General features: G+C 48.5%; 1 protein-coding gene across 1 annotated transcript in view; it reads left to right on the top strand.

The window, feature by feature from the left end:
- The first annotated feature begins 10,576 nt into the window (after positions 1–10,576).
- The window catches only part of Ntpcr (nucleoside-triphosphatase, cancer-related), a 14,820-nt gene continuing 5,867 nt past the window's right edge, over positions 10,577–19,529 (top strand). Inside the window, exons 1-3 of the mRNA XM_028767768.1 lie at positions 10,577–10,686; positions 12,829–12,991; positions 14,212–14,308. Coding sequence (XP_028623601.1) covers positions 10,653–10,686; positions 12,829–12,991; positions 14,212–14,308 — 294 coding nt within the window. The 5' untranslated portion in view covers positions 10,577–10,652. The remainder of the gene's footprint in view (positions 10,687–12,828; positions 12,992–14,211; positions 14,309–19,529) is intronic.

Genomic DNA, 19,529 nt, shown 5'->3' with positions numbered 1-19,529 from the left:
CTCTCTCTCTCTCTCTCTCTCTCTCTCTCTCTCTCTCTCTCTCTCTCAGAAAATGCCAGTGCCCATAAGTACACGAGACAACTACGGTGCATTTATGCACCGAATAGAATAATAGAACTTAGCACCAAAAAGGAACAGAGTCAAAAGTCCTTGATAAAAACTTGAAGTCATGCATTTCTGAGCTCTGTGCCAGGTCAGCCCTGTTTCTTCTTTCTTTCTCGGTTTTGTATCTGGGTTCGTGTGGATCTCCTTGAGGGTGTACTCATGTGAATAACTTCATCAATGGACACAAAAATTAAGCCAAATGTATAGCTGAAGCTATCCTATGTCAGTAAAAACTGGGTCAGGAATTGTCTGTCTCTGTCTGGCTGGTGAACAGAAGGGGATTCTGTAAAGGACATGGGAAGTTCTTATGGTGGGGTACCTGTCAGAAGTGATTGAACATAGTTTAGACTCTAAGACTTGTGTATCGACTGGAGAGGTGGCTCAGAGGTTAAGAGCCCTGACTTCACTTCCAAAGGTCCAGAGTTCAATTCTCAGCAACCACATAGTGGCTCACAACCACCTGTAATGGGATCTGATGCCCTCTTCTGGTGTGTCTGAAGAGAACAATAGTGTAGTCACATACATAAAATAAATAAATCTTAAAAGTTGTGTATCCTGAGGCTGGGAGGGAGCCAGTCAGTCCAGTGCTTGATAGACAACTATGAAGACCTGAGTTCTGTTCCCAATGCCCATGGAACAAAACGTCAGGCATGGTGCTATGTACTTGCAATCCTAGCTGGGGAGGTGGAACCCTGCCACTCCCTGCTAGACAACTTAGCCTAATTGGTGACCTCCAGGCCACTGAGAGGGAGAGACTATATCTCAAGGGGAAGTGGACAGTGTTCCTAAGAATGATACCCATGTGTTGGGAGCCAACACCTAGCCGAAAGTGGCTATCATCTTTACAGCCATCTCGAGCCATATACCCTGACAAGAGACTTGTTTTCAACAGCCTGAAACAGCTGAGCACACTCTGATAAACATCTTGTTTTTCTCACATATCTTGTTTTGTTGTTTAGTGCCGCCAGTAGCTAGGCGCACGTGGTCTCTTCACTGCTAGCTAGGTGCACATGATATCCATGCTGCAAGGCACATGACGTAGTGCCTTCAGCTGTGCTTGTCCACGAGGGCAAGGCACGTGGTAAAGGGTATAAATACCCAGGATTTCCTTTCAATAAGAGAGACTTGATCAGACTCCCTGTCTCGACTCCATTCTTCGCATCTCCGTCCTCTCTCTCTCTCTCTCTCTCTCTTTCTCTCTTTCTCTCTCTCTCTCTCTCTCTCTCTTTCGGCCCTGACCCTCGGACCAGAGCAGCAGAACGGGCTGTTACAAAGTGGTCCCCCAAACGTGAGGCAGCTTGGGCAGCTACACCCATGGTTGTCCTGTGGCCTCCACAAGCATATACACACACAGGCCATCACACCACGCACACATTTTTAAAATCCCATCTTAATAAGTATTCTGGCTTTATGTATTGATGCAAGCATGGCATACAACCAAGAATGGTCACATTTTCCTCCAGGAGAATAAAAGCATCCGGTCCAAACCAGAAACTATGAAAAGCAATGGAGATAGGTTTTATTGGAGTAGCCTATTGGTTTAAAAGTTCTCCCTAGCTTCCCAGCTCAGGGCATCCTAAAAGCCATTCTGAGAGCTTCAAAAGAAATGGATGTTGGGGAGGAGGGAAGACAGTAGTTTTGTGTAAAGGAGATAAGAGAGGAGGATTTTTCTCCCCGACTCAAAACAGTCTCTTCGTTATAATTAAACCTCTGCTGATTTACAAGACTTGGTAGGCAGGCAGAATGCTGGAATTCAAAGCCCGCATTTCAGCACCATACACTTTAAACAAAGCAAGTGAAACAGTAATTATAAACTGTTATTGTTGTTGTTAATTATAGCTGGAGGCCAACGGGGAAGATTTGTAGTCTGTCTGGGAGAAGGGACTCCAGGTCTTAAGTTCACAAGGGGCTTGAAGGTAACTGATAGCCCCATAAACCTCTACAGGTGAGCAGATGCTGTATTCTAGGGGCCACTAGAACAACTCAAAACAAGTCAGCCTTACAGTGTGGAAAGGGAAATCGAGACACGGTTGTCTCATTCCAAATGAGCTCCAGGATGGGACACGTGCATAAGCTCCTAGGTATAAGTGCGGTTCTGAAATATGGCCTGAGACAGAGTCACTGGCCAAAAATAGGCAGTATTCCTTCCCTTGCTTCAGGTTTTTTAGTTGGTTTTGTTTTATTTGGTATGGATTTCTTACAAACACACATCCCACACCCCTCTAGAGTGTGCCCAAGACTATCCCAGCTTTGAAACAGCCAGGCTGTGGTACTGCTTTGTTGTCTAGTTAACTGGCCCTGGTTTGGAGAGTACTGCAGGACTCCTGGATACTATTCCAGACGTGTGGTGTTCCCTAGCCAGTCAGGCAGAAGGACATTAGCAGGCCAGGAGGTCCAGCCAGAAGTAACTGCCATCGTAAATACTGTTGGGCTCTTGGCAGCAAGTCTCAGCATACAACACTGCTGGACTGCAGGCAGGATGCTTTACAAGTGGGAATTGAGGTGACTTTCTTTAGTTTGTGCCGATGTGTATGCGCACTCGCGAGCACACTCAGAGACTCTTGTTTTTATTTGGAACTTATTTTGTCTAGGCTAACCACGAAGCCCCTGGGATCTACATGAGTCCAGCCGCCTCCCGGCTGTGAGATTGCATGTACCTACACGCTCAGCTTTTTCATAAGTTCCAGGAACCAAACTCAGGTCCTCTTGCTTGATGAGCATTTTGTGGACTGAGCTATCTTCCCCACCTGAGTTGCCTTCACTGACACGGGTACAGACTGCCCATCGTGACCTCTCAGAAGTGGGCTTGCTACATGGTGCATTTTAACTTGGTGGGTGGACATAGAGGCTGTAGTCAGGTTACCTGAAGGCTGGAAGGGATAGTGAGAGCTGTTAGAACCATACTCCTGGATTCCCCAGGACTTTGGGATCCTGGGATGTCGGAATCAAGCAGAAACCCTGAATCTCAGTGGGGACATACGACAACTGGGACATACGACAACCAGGTAGAAGGGTGACTGGAAGACGAACCAACAGCACCGATCCTAAAGGCATGAGGGACTGGACTGAAGCTTCACACAGGAAAAGGCTCTGCCCGGGGAATTCAACCTGACCAATCATAGCCATCTTTGCTACAGCTCCACCCACCTGACCAATCGCAACCATCTTTGCCTCATCTTCACCAACCCTGAGACTCAGATCATCCCAGCTGGGCCCAGGATAGGGCGTTCTGACTGCTGGGCTGAAGGGAGCACCCTCTTAGGCCTGTCAGGTTGGGTTGGTGCTTGCCCTGTGCTAACAGTAATCATCTCTTTGAGTTTTGTCATGAGTCCCTCTCAGCCTAGCCTGATCCCAGCAGAGCCGCCGGAAAGGAAGTGCGGAAGTAATAGATGCTTCGTGAGCTACAGGGAAGAGGAGCGACAGGCCTCTCAAGTACTTCTAAAACCCTTCATTGTTTATCTGCGTCTTGTTGTTGTTGTTTTTTCAACATCCCAGGCACACAGCCCTGTGCTTCTGACTGCCCTTAACCCTACATACGTTGTGTGTGGGACTCTCAAGCCTTTTCTCTCTTCTCTGGACTTTCGCCACTGACAGGCCTTTGCTCATGGAATTCCCACAGCGGCTGGTGTATCTGGCTTCTTGCAGTGTACCAGGGGCAAGTAACCTGGTTCCTCATCCCCAGCAGTAACACTCCTGGGCTGCAGTGGTTTCTATCCAATTCAGTGTTGTCACTGAGACTTCCTGGGGGGGGCTCTCACAGGAAAGGCGCCCCAGCCACACAGTCATCATCAAAAGCTGTGGGTCTTCTAGACAGAGAAGCCACGGCTGTACCGTACCCTCAAAGTGAAGAAGCATTCCCAAGGGTGCCAGGTCTGCATTTGCATGAGTGGTCGTTCCAGAGGACCCGCCTCAGCCCCTGGGCATCGCAGACACCTGAGCAGCTTTCATTGGCTTCCCCAGCCCAGTGCTCTTTTAAAGGATGCATGCAGGTGGGCCACAAGACTCTACCATGGCCTCTTGGAGGGGGATTGCTAAGCCAGGCTGTAATGGACCCCACGGCAGCACGTCCTATTCAATTCCAGCAAAGCACTCTCCTCACACGTTGCAATGAAATCTAATCGAGTTATGTGCCAAACAGGCCTGCTGTGACACACTTTAAGAGTGTCTCTAGTCTTTACTGTGACTGAATCCCATAGCCTAGCACGTTTGGTGTGTGTGGCGGTGGGCTGGTATATTTTCAAAAGTACTATTCGTAATTTAAAAAAAAAAAACCCACCATATATAAAATTGTAGTGCTGAGAGAGATTTAAATGGCGTCCATCATCAGCCCACCACCGTTAACATTTCAAATTACCTTTCCCCAGTTATTTTCATGCAGGTGTTTTTCATTTAATTTTTATTTTAATGCAATTGTAATTACACGGCATGTGTAATGTCTTGAGTGATTCCTTTAAGTCTGGTCTTTTTTTTTTCCTCCTCTGATTGCAAACGGATCCGGTGATGCTGAGACATTACAATGTCCTGTGCTGAGGCCAGACTGGCTGAGATTCAGTGGCTCAGCAGTGATAAGGAACTTGGGTCTTTCTGTCTCTGTTCTGGTCAGAATTATGACATCTGGCATGGGAGGAAGGGAAGTCTGCCCTTCCTCAAGACTCAAGGTAGAAAAATTTCCAAACACAGGAAGAGGATGAAGATGCTGGTTAGCTGAAATAAAAGTCTAATGCTAATGACACACTGTTTTACAGTGCTGTAAAAAGCTGAAGGATGTGTGCTAGTGCCGACAGCCACTCAGGAAGTGGAAGTGAGTGGATGCTTTGTGCTCTGTGGGGAAGAAGGGGAGGAGGGGGAGGAGGAAGAGGAGGAGCAGCAGGAGGAGGAGGGGCAGAGGGAGGAGGGAGTGGAAAAGGAGGAAGGTGCTAAGGCAGGTAGACTAAACTCTACTTCTTGCTCCTCAACACACCAGGAAGGGGCAGTAGACACCAGCTGCCCCAGCCAGGCCATGGACAGACTCCCTTGGTGTTAGCTGTGGCTCAGAGGAACTACAGGGCACAGAGCAGCAAGCTACGCAGTGCTCTGGAGGCTTCACAGTGCAACCGCCAGGAACCTAGAAGGGAACAAACCTCAGTGGCTCAGTTGTGGTTTCCATTGCTGTGAAGAGGGAGCATAGCCAAGGCAGCTCCTATAAAGGGCAACGTTTAATTGGGGATAGTTCAGAGATTTATTCCATTATCGTCATGGCAGGCAGACACGGTGCTGGAGAGGTAGCTGAGAGTTCTACATCTGGATTGGCAGGCAGCAGGAAGAGAGTGTCACTGGGCCTGGCTTGGGCATTTGAAACTCCAAAGTGCCCCACCCCACCCCCTTTGACAAACTTCCTCCAACAAGGTCACACCTTCCTCCAACAAAGCCACACCCCCTCCAACAAGGCCACACCCCTCCAACAAGGCCACACCCCTCCAACAAAGCCATACCTCTTTAATGCCACTCCCTAAGTATTCAAATGAGTCTATAGGAGCCATTCTCATTTGAACGATGACTCCACAGATTTCTCTACTTTGTTCCTTCTTTTCTCCCCCACCCCCCTTTCCTTCTGTCCTACCTAGAGTAATTGTCAGCTTGGCACAGCCTACAGTCACCTGAGAGGAAAGCCTAGGTTGAGGAATTGGTGAACTCGGTCCGGCCAGTGGGCATGACTGTTGGAGTTTGTCTTGATTGGTAACTCAGGCTTCCATGGGCGGCGCTGTCCCTTCCTAGGTGCCATCTTCAGGCAGGTCCTCGGATGTATAAGAAACCTAGGCAAGCAGGAGCCTGTGTGACCCCAGCAAGCCACCTTCTTCCATATTCCTGCTATATTTTCCTGGTTCTGAGTTCCGTCTTTGGAGGTTATGCTGTATCGAATGGCAAGCTGGCCTGCCTTGGATTTCCTGCCCTGAGTTTTGGTCCTCATTTTCCTTCACGGTGGATTGTGATCTAGAAGCATAAACTGAAATACTCTTTATCTCCCAGGATGCTTTTGGTCAGAGTGTTTTATCACGGCAACAGGAAGGAGAGTAGAACTTCTTTTCCTCTGTTCTGGCAGAGAGGCTCAGCAAATGCATGTCTGATTTATCCAGCTGCAGCTATGATGGGTGAAGTGAGCTACAGGGTGGGAGGGGAACCGTTAGCACATTTGTATAGCTATTTTATTGGGTTCTTATATCTACTGTAAGACCCCCAGAGAGGGGAGACCCTCACTCAAGTCTCGAGAAGATGCAACTCACCCACGACCACGAGAGACACCAAACTTGTTGCAATAGCAAGAGGTTTAATTAATCAAAGTCAGCGCTGGGTCGAGACTCGTATCCCATGCAAGGGCAGAGGAGTGTTGGCCAAGAGGCTTGGGAGGAAGGGGTATTTAAAGGAGAAAACTGCAAACCAGGGGGGTGAAGGGGGAAATCAAAAAGTGGAACAGTAGTAAATTTTAACCTATACCATAAAAATATTGAAAAGTTTTCAACCTATTATTCAGTTAGCCATAAACCAAGGTGGGGTGTGGGAAACATCCTACACACATTTTTCTCAGGAATGTGACCTTAACCTATCCCATTGTGGTCAGCCATGTCCCGGAGCACCTTGACCAACCTGTATTTGTAGTTCTGCTATTCTTTGTAAGTCAGTCCCTGGAACGGCCTAGCTGACTTGCCTTCTGGCTCTTTCTTTAACTCAGGCCTGTGAATTTACTAACTTTAATTCAGATGGGGGTCCTGATCTTTTTCTATAATTTTTGCCTCCCTACACTACCTCCCTTACAACCTCCCAACACTAGGTAAGAGAGAGAAGATCAGGAGGAAAAGGGGGCATAGACCTCTTTAGACTACTTTCTGCTTATTAGGGGTGTCGGTTCCTAGGGAGTAAGTCCAGTTTTCATCATCAGATTATCCAGCAATCCAGCAAACACAGCAGCAGCGGGAGCAGCCACTGCCATAGGCTGGCTCAGGCTCTTTCATTTATACCCTCTCAATTAAACTCTGCAGCTGGCAAAAATCATACCCCTGCTAGTGCGGTGAGGCAAATCAAAATCACCTGCTGTGAAGCAGCCTCTTATCCCACACCTTAGATTAAAACAAAAACATATTTGCGGGCTGGAGAGATGGCTCAGTGGTTAAGAGCACTGACTGCACTTCCAGAGGTCCTGAGTTCAAATCCCAGCAACCACATGGTGGCTCACAACCATCTGTAATGAGATCTGATGCCCTCTTCTGGTGTGTCTGAAGATAGCTACAGTGTATTCATATATAAATAAATAAATCTTTAAAAAAAAACATATTTGCATAATATAACTGTTTTTGTTGTTGTTGTTTTTTGTTTTTGTTTTTTGTTTTTAACCAAAATCCTCACTACAGGGGAACAGTGAAAAAAAAAAAAAGCTAGATTCAGTGCTTCTCAACCTGTGGGTCACGACTCCTTTGGCAAACGTCTATTTCCAAAAATATTTATATCACAGTTCATAAAAGTAGCAAAATTGCAGTTATGAAGTAGTAAATTAAGTAATTTTATGGCTGAGGGTCACCATGACACAAGGAGCTGTATTACAGGCTCGCAGCATCAGGGAGGCCGAGAGCCACTGAAGCATTAGAAGTTGAGAACAAGAAGATAATTCAAGATTGGTCTTTTGAGAACAAAGAGACACCAATATAGAGACCCAGGGACAGAGAAAGTTGCGGCCATCTGGATGTGTTGGGAACATTTCTGTGTCATTTCCATACCAAGCAAGAGCCCAGGGAATGGAATGTTAGCCTAGCTCCCCTGCACAAGGGTGCCGTGCTGGGTATGCTCAGCGCCTTGCTGGGCTCCACAGAGCAGGGCAGTCTGACAGCTGCCTGCTCATGATCTTCAAATGCAAGGCAGTGAGCAGTGGGCGTGGGCCTCTTCTCTTCCCAACAAATCTTTGCTCTCCCTTGGGAAAACATGAGAGGCTGGAGATGGGAAATCAGCCTGCCTCAGTGGGCAGCATCCTGGTGGACTTTAGAGACTTCCTGACGTCATTCATGAGGGCTCCGTTCTCCCTAACTGGTCACCTCCCTCGGTTGCACGTCTTGGTGCCTTCACAGATTGTGTGCGGTGGAGTGTTCACACATCCTTTGGGGGTGGGGTATGTTCATCCTGTAGCACCCTGATTAGATGGAATAACAAAGGCTTAGTTGTCTTGCACACACAAGGATTGGGGTTCAATCCCCCAGAACCCACATTAGAAGGCCAGATACAGTGGTGTGTACTTGTAATCCCGAGATTGGGGAAGCAGACACAGGAAGATTCCCTATGTGGCAAGCGCCGGGCCAGTGAGAGAGTGTCTCAAAAGCAAGGTAGATGGTTCTTGAGGAACCCCAGAGGTTGTCCTGTGGCTTTTATACACACAATTACACATATGCATGAACACACACACACACGACAAGATAAACAAGTTTGAATTCAGTATGGTACTCACTTGATGTGACCCATTTGAAACTAATTTACCACATATAAAGCATTTAAAGTATGCTATTGATGGAAACTGTACAAAGTGAGTGTTCATTCAACAAATTATCATATACTGAACACATAATACAACTGCCATCTCATTTTTTTTTAATGATAAAGAACCTCCATCTGGCTGTTTTTGGTGGTGAGTGCCTATAATCCCAATATTGAGGAAGCTAAGGCAGAAGCAGCTTGAGCTAGCCTGGGCTATAGAAAGATCCTGTCTTAAAAGAGAGAATGAGAGGGGAGAGGGAGAGTGCCTAAGACTGAGCACATCTATGTGGACATCTTTGTTTCCTCTGACATTGATTCTGTCTCTGAGCTACTGAGAACAACCCAACTCCCAGCAAGCCTTACAATTCCAGACCGCTTGCCAGTGATGGAAAACTCTAGAGGGTTAATATTTAAAAATGAATGTTGTGGATACCAGAAGCACTTAGGATTCTATCCATGTTGTCTCTCCGTGTTAGGTTCTCCTATGGGTTTACTTTTCTTACATCAGCCACTCACTGAGTCCACGCAGGTGCAAGATGCAGAAGGCAGGTTACCCGTTGGGATAATAAGTAATACACCATTAGAGTAACACAGGGCTATAAACGGTGCTGAGATGACAGTGGCAGGTGTGGCATGCCAATCGTTTTAGGTGATTTCATTTTAAACAGCAGGAAACTGAGCTCTTAGATTGGCATATATCGCTTGCTGAAGGGAGTCCAAAAGTGTGTGTGTGTGTTACATACACAAACCAATTATGGAAATGGCTTTCTCATCCAGAATGGAGGGTGACTGAGCGCAAGCCCAATTGCACTCATGCTAAACTAGAAGGGGCCTCAGGTACATCGGGCCCAAGGCCACTGCCACTTCATTTGCCAGTGGAACGAGTCTCGTGGCTAAATGAGGCGAGGATCCACTTAGTCTCTAGGGGAGAGCCTTAGGCGGCTGTGGTTGGCAGACATGTGTGGAGGTATGAAGCAGAGCTGGGGGCTTCCAGGCATGGATGGGGATAGGATGTAGGCCTGCGCCAGCGGACAGCAACCAGGGCGAGCTTGAAAAACCTCCTGCAAACAGGTTGTGGTACTCAGGACCAACGCCAGTTACTCCAGTCTACAGGAGGCCATTGTTTTGGGCCAAGCTGCAGTGTGAGCCCCTAGCAGTCCAGATCGGGCCAGGATGGAGTCAGTCACTAACACTAAGGTGACCATCAAATTGAGCTTTGGGTGGAAAAAAACAAAACAAAACCCTGCTTTGGTCTAGTTTTCCCCAAGCACCAGAATCCCACTCAGCTGAATGAATTCACTCAGCGAGGAAGTTCTATTTCAACCATGGAAGGAGAACTCTGCTGAGAGAACCCCCGTTTTGATCCTGTTTCTGCTCTCCTAGCCCTTTCTGACGCTCAGATCAGCTCACTGGAGGCTCCTTCTACTTCCAGGTTGCAATAAAAAAAAAAAAAAAAAAAAAAAAAAAAAAAAAAAAAAAAAACTAAATCAGACCTTTAAACTAGACTCTTGCTACCTTGTCTCAGATATTCACCTCTGGGGGTGGAGGCCAGGATAAACTGAGGTTAACTCTTCCCTAGCTGACCGCTCCACAGCCAAGTGAACATTGTACTCGGAGTTCAAATCCCACCAGGGTCTGCTCCTTCAAGGAGGGTTTCTATTGCTTCATAGGATCTAACTTGGAGTCTGGTGTGAGGGTTTTAGGGACAGAACTCAGATTCTTAAGTAGCAATGACAAGGTACCTGGTATTCCCACGCATGCGTCCGTGCACACACCTCACGTGTGTCTGGCACACAGGAGCACAGGGAGCCCTACCGCCCTATTTACAGACCTTGCAGCCAGCCACAGGCAGAGAGCACCAGGAGCAGGGAAGAATGCGCGTGCGCCGTGTGTGCTGGGAAGGGCGCGGGGGTGGGGTGGGGGAGTGGGGTTGGAAACGCATGCGCGACCACGGGGCGGTGCTTTCGCGGCCGGCAGGGGCGTGACCTTTAGCGTAAGGGGTGGGGCCTGACCGCCCTGCCTGATCCCGACTTCCCTGTACCGCGACCCCCACGCACATGGCGCGGCACGTGTTCCTCACCGGGCCTCCAGGTGACCCAGAGGCTGCGGGACTTGGCGGGGAGGTAGCATGCTTGGACCTCTGTCCGGTCTCCGGCCTGGCTTGGTGCGTCTCAGCCCGGCGGGAAGGAAGGCCAGGAGGACAGCGAAGCATCGGTTACAGGTCCCCAAAGACCGGTTGTCACCCTGGTCTCGCGCCACTGAGGCTTAGGTGTACTCTGTAGACTATGGAGTCAGTTGAGCAGGCAGAGGCTTTGGGGAGGAGCAGAGGACCTTAGTAGGAGGCGCGCCAGCCTTGCACAGCATGCCCTGCATTTGAAATCCGGGTGCAGTTGGATGGGTCCCCAGCTTCCTGCTGTGAGGTTCACCTATGCTCATGAGAGGTTTAATGAACACAGTACTCACATACTTTCCCCTCCTCCCCGAGGAGAGCCAGGGAGTGTTGTCAGTCCCGGATTTACACCGTTACACCCCTGCCTCCTGTCTCCAGAGTTAGTCTGCCCCTTGGGCTGCAGGCCCCACTCCAGTGTGTCTCACTAACTATGCCAAAGGGTTTGGCTTTCTAAGCCCCTCTCCTGCAAGTTAGCGAGACTTAGAAAAGAAAGCACCTTGTGTCAGCACCCCTGCCTCTTAGCCTCTTCCCAAATATTGACCAGCATCTGTAAGTCATCTCAAAGAGGACTCTCTGGTTACCCACTCAGCCCAAGCAGCCTTCTGCTAGAGCTGAAGAGGCACGGGAGGAGTCTCACTCACGTGCTGCCGTTTTATACTTTGCTACATACCAGTCCCTGTCAAGAGATAGCCTCTGGGATAGCTGTTGGGCTGCTGTGTGTTGTCTTTTTGGAAATACGGATATACAGAGTTTGAAAATTACATTTATTTATATATGTGAGTGTGCGCGCAGGTTTGGAGGTCAGAGGACAACTTTGGGGAGTTGGTGCTCTCCTTCCACCATGTGGGTCTCAGGCTTGGAGGCAAACACCTTTACCCCATTGAACCATCTTGCTGGTCCATAAAAGTACTCCCCTCCCCTTATAATAAAAGTGCTGCCTTGCTTAGTATAAGAGCAAAAATCAAGTGTTAAGAAAGTGACAGCCCTTTGGTTGGCCGCTGGGGGCAGAGGGGCAACAGTGAGGGGCCAGCGTTTGGGATGGAAATAAATGGGGGGGGGCGCTAGCCCCAGGGAACTCCCTCTCTGGAGCTAAGCCTGGGGCCTTTGTTCCGTATTGTTCCAGAACACATCTGCTGTGGGTACATACAGACTTTTGCTTAAAATCGGTACCTTAGAGGTCTGCAAGAGTCTGACATACTCAGAGGCAGATGTTCACAGCTAGCCATTGAACTGATCATGGGGTTCCCGATGGAGGAGTTAGAGTGAAGACTGTAGGAGCTGAAAGGGTTTGTGGGCCCATGGGGAGAGCAACAATACCAACCAACCAGAGCTCCCAGGGTCTAAACCACTAGCCTGGGAGCACTTAGGGAGGGATCCATGGCTCCAGCTGTATATGTAAGGGTGGAGGGCCCTGCTGGGCATAGGTTGGAGAAGAGATCTTTGGTCTCATGAAGGCTGGACACCCCAGTGGGTGGGAATTTGAGGGTGGGGGGGTTGGAGTGGGGGGATAGGTAGGGGTACATCCGCAGAGAAGCAGGAGGAGGAGTGAGGGGATTGGGGGTTCCTGGGTGGGGGGGTGGGGTAATGAAGTAAGGGGGATAACATATGAAATGTAAATAAAACATCCAATTTAAAAAAAAATCGGTACCGATTATACTGCAACCCTCTGGCCCAACACCCCTGATCCACCTTCTCAGCCAGGCTTCCTGCCCTAAAGGCTTAACAATCTCCTCACACAGTACTGGTCAGACACATGAGTGGCTGGAGGGGTGCTTTAGATTTAAACCAGAACAGAGGGTAAATCTAGGAGGAAAGGAAGTCCCAGATAACATCCTGGGACCAAGTTAGAGATAAATTTCATGCCGCTGCCATATTTACCACTGTGCTCTCCTCGGCTGGGATTGAAAATTCCTGACACCTGGAACAATTAGCCTGCCAGAGTGATGGCAATTGATAGTCATAAAATGCATTTGCAGCCCATTCTGTCCGCAGCTATCACTTTTGCAGGCCAGGTGGGCCCGGCAAGGTAAAACTTCTTGACCCGTCTTCTTTGTCTCTTTCAGGGGTTGGCAAAACAACCTTGATCCAGAAAGCCATTGGGGTCCTGCAGTCCTCCGGGTTGCCCGTGGATGGATTTTACACGCAAGAAGTCAGGCAGGAAGGGAAGAGGATAGGATTCGACGTCATCACCCTGTCTGGTGCCCAGGGACCTCTGTCCAGAGTGGGGTACTGATGTTTTGTTTCTTCGGGGTTTTGTCTCTAGCCTGGCCTCTGCACTTCTTGGGAACATTTCTTCACTGTGTGAGTGTCCATGCATGTGGTCCATGGGTGTGTGCAGAGGCCAAATGAGGAAATCTAGTGCCCTGCTCCTAGTCCCCCAAGACAGGGAGTCTCACAGAACCTGGAGTTGGCATGAGGGCCAGCCCCAGAAGTGTCGTGGGCAAGCCTCAATCACTAAGCTATAACCCCAGCCCTCTGTTTAATTTTAACCTTAGTTTTGGTACAAGGTCTTGCTATGTAGCCCCAGCTGGCCTGGAACTCACGGAGATGCACCTGCCTTTGCCTCCTAGTGCTGGGATTAAAGGCGAGCACCACCATTGCCCAGCAACCCCTTGCTTACTTTTTATTTTGAGAAAGTCTAAGTTGCCCAAGCTGGCTTTGAACTCAGGTATGGCCCAAACGGGCCTTAAGCTCTTTGTTCTCTTGCCTTCTCTCACCTCAGCCTCCTGACTAGTTAGGACGATGACAGGAGACCTGCTTGCTGCACTGGGCTCAGCTGTTGTGCTGTGGTGTGTGGGCTCATTGGAAGTGCAGAGACCTTACTGTTAACACTGCGTCTTAGTGAGGGGTTTACTGCTGTGAACAGACACCATGACCAAGGCAACTCTTATAAGGACAACATCTAATTGGAGCTGGTTTACCCATTCAGAGGTTCAGTCCATTATCATCAAGGCAGGAACATGGTTGCATCCAGACAGGCATGGTGCAGGAGGAGCTGAAAGTTCTGTCTTCATCTGAAGGCTGCTAGCAGAATACTGGCTTCCGGGCAGCTAGGGTGAGGTAAAAACACTCCACAGTGACACACCTACTCCAACAAGGCCACACCCACTCCAACAAGGCCACACCTACTTCAACAAAGGCACACCCACTCCAACAAGGTCACACCCACTCCAACAATGCCACACCTCCAAATAGTGCCACTCCCTGGGCCAAGCATTTATATATATAAACCATCACACATAGCAAGACTGAATTTGGCAGGAGTAGTGCTGACATTCAGAGATGGCCTGGTTTCAGGAGAGAAACCCCAGTGGGTCCAGCCTTATACACTCCCACATTTTGTATGGGGATTGTTAAGTGTGTGTGCAGAGAGCCAATGGGTCAGCAGAACAGCCCAACCCCAGAAATTGGTGGGGAATCCTCCTTCAAATGTTGTTTTCTTTCAGGTCACAGATTCTACCTGGAAAGCCTGAGTGTCGAGTGGGGCAGTATGTGGTGGACCTGGATTCCTTTGAGCAGTTGGCACTACCTGTCCTAAAAAACGTGAGTACATGTTTTCTGTAGTGAGAGCCCGGCGGCCTCTGTGTGTTGTGGGACTCACCGGCCACTTGAACACAATGGTTTTTCCCTTATAGTCAGGCTGTGCCTTACGGTTTATAAAGTCTTCCAGCCACTGAGCCCTGCTAAGGATAGGCAGCCCAATTTGCTGTCGCTCTGAGCTGTCATGTGCCCAGAGCATGTGTAAAATATTTCCTGTTAGGAAAGCTCTAATGTAGGTCTGTATCCCTGTGTTCTGGTGCCCAGAGCTTGCTTGAGTGTGTGCGAAAGAACCTGTGGATAGTCTACACACTGCTCCGTGTACACAGAGCCTACTGTCGGGGTATGTACCGCTTAGGTGTAACCTGGAGCTCTACCTGAGGAGCTGGTCACTTCCTCCATCTCTAGAGGCCTGGGAATCCTGTGGTCTGTGTTGATGTAGTATTAGGATCCTCTGCCTCTCTCCCACCCCCGCCCCTCAGTTCCTCTGGGCATTTCCCCCCATTTCTGGGCTGAGCCATGGAAGCTGCTACAAGCTGAGAACAGACAGAGACTGCTTATTTCCTCTGGGACCCATGTCTCTCTCTCATATCCACGCAGCAGCGAGAAGTGTCTGATTACATTCTGAGTGGAGAGTCCGACTTTGGGCACTGGATCCATATAAAGAATTGATTTTTGTTCAGGCAGATAGAATCCTGGTAAGAGGCAAGAGCCCATGCCTGGTATCTGGGTGCAGGCTTCTGTAAGAGAGCTCCCGTGTGCTCACTGACCAGGTCAACCACTCACCTCTTGTTTTTAATGGAAAAAGGAAATAGAAACTACCCATAGTTTTACAGTCACCCATGTTTCTGTAATGATTACAACCATAAACTCAGGCTGTCAAAACGGACCTGGGTGGAGGAATCGCTTTGATCTGTGGCTGATACTCTGGGCTATATAGACATTGGTTCTTATCTCCCCAGGAAGAGTCATGCTTTGTCCTGCTACCTCCACTCGGTGATGGCTCCCCAGAGAGGGAGGGGTCTGGAAGCGAGGCTGGGTGAGAAGAGTTGGCAGCTGCCCAGGGCTCCTGGGGTCCCGTATCATGGCACCCACTGCCTGTGTGGGGAACAGTTTGTCAGGCTGCACGTCTACTGTCACTGAGTGCCACAGACATTTGGTAGCAATGTCCTCTGGTTTGCGTTAAGGGATGATAGAAATGCAGACTCTTAGTAATTTATTACGTGGTTTTAGAATCTCACTCATTGGTTCACCCCTCCTTCCATGTTTTGTGTTTTGACGTAACTAGATCTTGCTTGGCATTTTTGTATTTTATGTGTCTGGGTGTTTTGCCCTGCCTGTGTGTCTGTTCACCAAGTGTGTGGAGTGCCCTCAGAGACTAAAAGAGGGCATCTAGTCTCCTGCAAGTAGGGCTACAGACAGTTGTGAACCATCTTGTTCTGGGAAACACGGGCCCTCTGCAAGAACAGCCAGTGTCCTTAGCCGCTGAGCTACCTCCCCAGTCCTACAGATAGCTCTTAAAGCATATGACCTTTTAATCTGTTGATTATACTTTTCTGTTCCTCATGTTGATACTTTGTTTCTTTCTTTCCTTTTTTTTTTTTTTTTGTTGTTGTTAGCACAGAAAAGCTCTTTTCTGATCCAGATTAATGCAGCATTTTACCTATATGTTTCTTCTGATGTGAGCTTGTTAAAATGCATTTTTAATCCATCTGGATTTGTTTTGAATATATAACATGCAGTGACACTCTTAATTAGTTTCTTCGAGATACTTGGCCAGTCTAAAAGCATTTGCTAAAAGCCCATGTCTAATTAGTTTATTCTCTGTAAATTGTGCTTTAAAGCTCTCATGTGTGTATGTGTGTGTGTGCACGCACACACACATGTGTAATAACTTGTGTGTTATTACAACAAGTAATTCACTCTTTCACTGACCTTTCTGATTCTTGCCTGAATACAACTCTAGTCTGAGTACCTAGCTAATTAATGGTGTTATTTTTTTTAAAAAAATTATTTTTTAATGCTATGAGTGTGTGTGTGTGTACATGTGTGTATGTGTGTGTGTGCATGTGTGTATGTGTGTCTGTAAGCATTCATGTGTGCTCACATGTCCACACATACATGTAAATGTCCATAGACACTTGAAGAGTATATCTTTTGGAGTTGGATTTATAGGTTGTTATGAGCTCCCTAAAGTGAGTTCTGGGATCCAACCTGGGTTCTCTTCAAGAACAGTCAGTGCTTTTAGGCCTGTGCCATCTCTCTGGCCCCTGCATTCTTTAAAACTTGTCATCCATTTGTGTTTGTTCCTTCCTCCACACAGAGCCCTGACTGTGACGGCCTGGCTGTCTTCCTTGCTAAGTGGAGCCAGCAAGGAGCCCATTATAAACTCAGACACTCCATCTTGCTTCTCAGATGGGGAAACTGAGGCACTGAATAGGAAGGATCTTAGGGAGGGGCACAGCCTGTAAGTAGTGGAACTGAAGCGAACGGTAGAATCAAGACCCATTGTCCATTAAAAACATTGCAAGACAGAGTCAGAATTTGACCGAACTTTGTTTTCTTACTCTTGCCCAGTGAAGTAATTTGTAGGAGTCTGCTGTTTAATCAGAGTTCTTCATGGTCTTCTAACAGTCAGGGCTGACAGGGTAGGGCTGCCTTCTCTGTAGTGGTCCTTTTGACAGCCGTGACACTGAATGTCACGAGCAAAATGTCCTAGACTGTCATGCATTATGGAATGTATCATTGTTCTGTGTGAGCGGAGGTGAAGTCTGATCCGGCCCTGAAGCGCAGCTCAGCTGCTATCCTGTGGATTCCCCGTTTTGATCTACAATAGACTTTGAAGTGTTTGGAATCTACTTTAGATCCTGCTTCAGATCTTTCAACTTCTGCTCAGATGGGAAAAGACTTCTGTCGGGGTGGTGGTGGTGTGTCTGTGTGTGTACATGTGTCTGTCTGACTGTCTCTGTGTGTAACATGCACAGGAAGTTCTACTTGATCTTCAGGCCACACAGCTATAGAAGCTATGGAAGGATCCCAACTACCAGATTCCAGTTGGATACCTTCCTAGCTGGGGACCACAGCGTTTCTTTCTTCCTTCCACATTTTGGCTCTCTACCTCACCACACCTGTGCCATGGGGTGGGCCATGGAAACCAAAGGCTATCTGGTGCGAATACAAACATGTTTAAGAGTCTTTAAAAGGCTGCCAGTGAAGCCATTCGCGCAGGAGACTCCAGAGCAAAAGGAACTAGAAGCTCAGCCCCAGGTCTCCTCGTTGGTCCCCACCCACCTCCCCACAGCACCTGCTGCTGATGTCTTCATGGCATCCCTTAGGCAGGGCTGTGCCCTGAGCAGGGAGGCACTCCTGTGACTGTGACCTTCTTGCCAAACTTTTCCCAACATTCTACGTGCTCTGACTTCACTTCATCTTCTGAGGATTAAAATAATCCCCTCTGAGGCCCGAGATGGCAGGCAGCTTTCCCTGCCAATCCTTTCTCCACCACAGTGACAGTGATCAGCACAAAGAGTGACCCTGTGCAGTGCAGGGCTGAGCTCCCAAGGCCTCAATGCTTTCTTCCTCCCAGATCTGATCTTGACTGCCTGAATCTAGTCACCTCGTTTAGAAAACAGGTCAACAGTACTTCGCTGTAGCAAAAACAAAAAACAAAAAAACAAAAAAAAAAAAAAAAAAACCAAAAAAAAACCAACCCACCCCCCCCGGCAGGGAAGAAAATGGTACCAGGCATCAACAATCTCAAACTTTTATCAAAAGTCGAAATGTTGATTCATCCCTCCCACCTCCTGGCTTGTGCAACTTCTAGAGAACATTTGGCAGTTGTGAGTGGCCAGCATGGCAGGAGTCAGAGCCTGCTGGTTTCTGGTCACGGTTCTGTGTGCAGAGAGGCTCCTGAGCTGCGGTCAGCAGACTGCATGCTTACACGTCCCCTGCAGTGATGGGAGATGGTGGTGTCTCCCACACTCACAGTGTAGGTTTCTTGTGGCAATGTAAGCTACCTTTGTGTGTGGTTCTGTCCTCTGCGGCTCTCTGGGAACCACAGTGCTTGGGGCAGGACAGGGGCCTCTTCATGGTGAGCGGAACTTCTGAGACACAGCCCATGCCTTGTGCCAGGAGGAGGTGTGTAGATGCGTAAGAGGAACTTCCAAGTCGAATGGATTTGACCCCAGCACTTACGGTGCCGTCAGTAAAGGGCATCTGTACAGATGCTCGCAGCTACTGTACAGCATGACACAGGCCTCTGCTCAAGTCCTCCCAGTGTTGCTTACTGGGAAGCTGAGTGGAAGTGGTTTTGAGGAGAAGGAGGGGGCGCTAGGTAACCATGCTGTGAAGAGATCGCCCATCACAGTTTGACATTTTTACCAGGAAGCTTGAGGGGCCAACCTGGGGACCCGAATCTGCCATGAAGTCCCAGGGGCACAGTGTCCATGGTCCCAAGGACTGGGATCATGAATTCAGGGTTCTACACTCCCTGACCTGTCAGCTGGTGTGAGCTGTCTTGGTCCTAGGATAGCTCTCCCATTCTGCAAGACACCGTGGAAACCTTCTGCTTTCTGCTTGGTCCCACAGATATGTATGAGCCCGCAGGACCAAAACAGGCCAGGTAGGGTTTCCAGGCAGCGCTGCAGCAATCCCCTGCCTGGGGCCTGGGTGTTGGCTGCACTGTGTGTACTGGAACAGCTCCTGAGTGAGGAAGTGCCCTGCAGCAGCCTGGATACAACTTTTCCTGGCCACCCTGGTGTTCTTTGTAATGCACAGGCTGCTGCCTGGTATGAGCTCTGTGGTTCCCAGGGCTGAGGCACTGGCCACAGTTCTGCTACCTGACTTCTGACGCTACCTCATTCCTTCTTGACATCATAAGCTGATGTTGCAGGGATATGCTCAGAAGCCAGACATCGGCATGATGTTAAAATCAATTAACGTTGCTACCAGGAGGAATATTTGTTGGGTAAACAGTTGAGATAAGAGAAGGGCCACTTTAATTAGTTCATCCTTGGTTCAATATTTTGTTTAAATAATAAAGCCAGGCACACCTTTAATTCCAGCACTCGGGAGGCAAAAGCAGGTAGATCTCTGAGTTGGAGGCCAGCCTGGGCTATGTGGTGAGTTCTGGGACAAGCAAACAAACACAAATGCTTCTTTGTGTTTCTAAAAGTACATAAGAAGATAAATAAGACAAAGGAATGACGATGACGGTCACCCCGTTTAG

The sequence above is a fragment of the Grammomys surdaster genome, unplaced genomic scaffold (genome assembly GCF_004785775.1).
Source record: "Grammomys surdaster isolate TR1022 unplaced genomic scaffold, NIH_TR_1.0 181, whole genome shotgun sequence".
In the NCBI taxonomy this organism is placed as follows: Eukaryota; Metazoa; Chordata; class Mammalia; order Rodentia; family Muridae; genus Grammomys; species Grammomys surdaster.
Note: the sequence above shows the minus strand (reverse complement) of the source record. Positions and strands in the feature narration are given on the sequence as shown.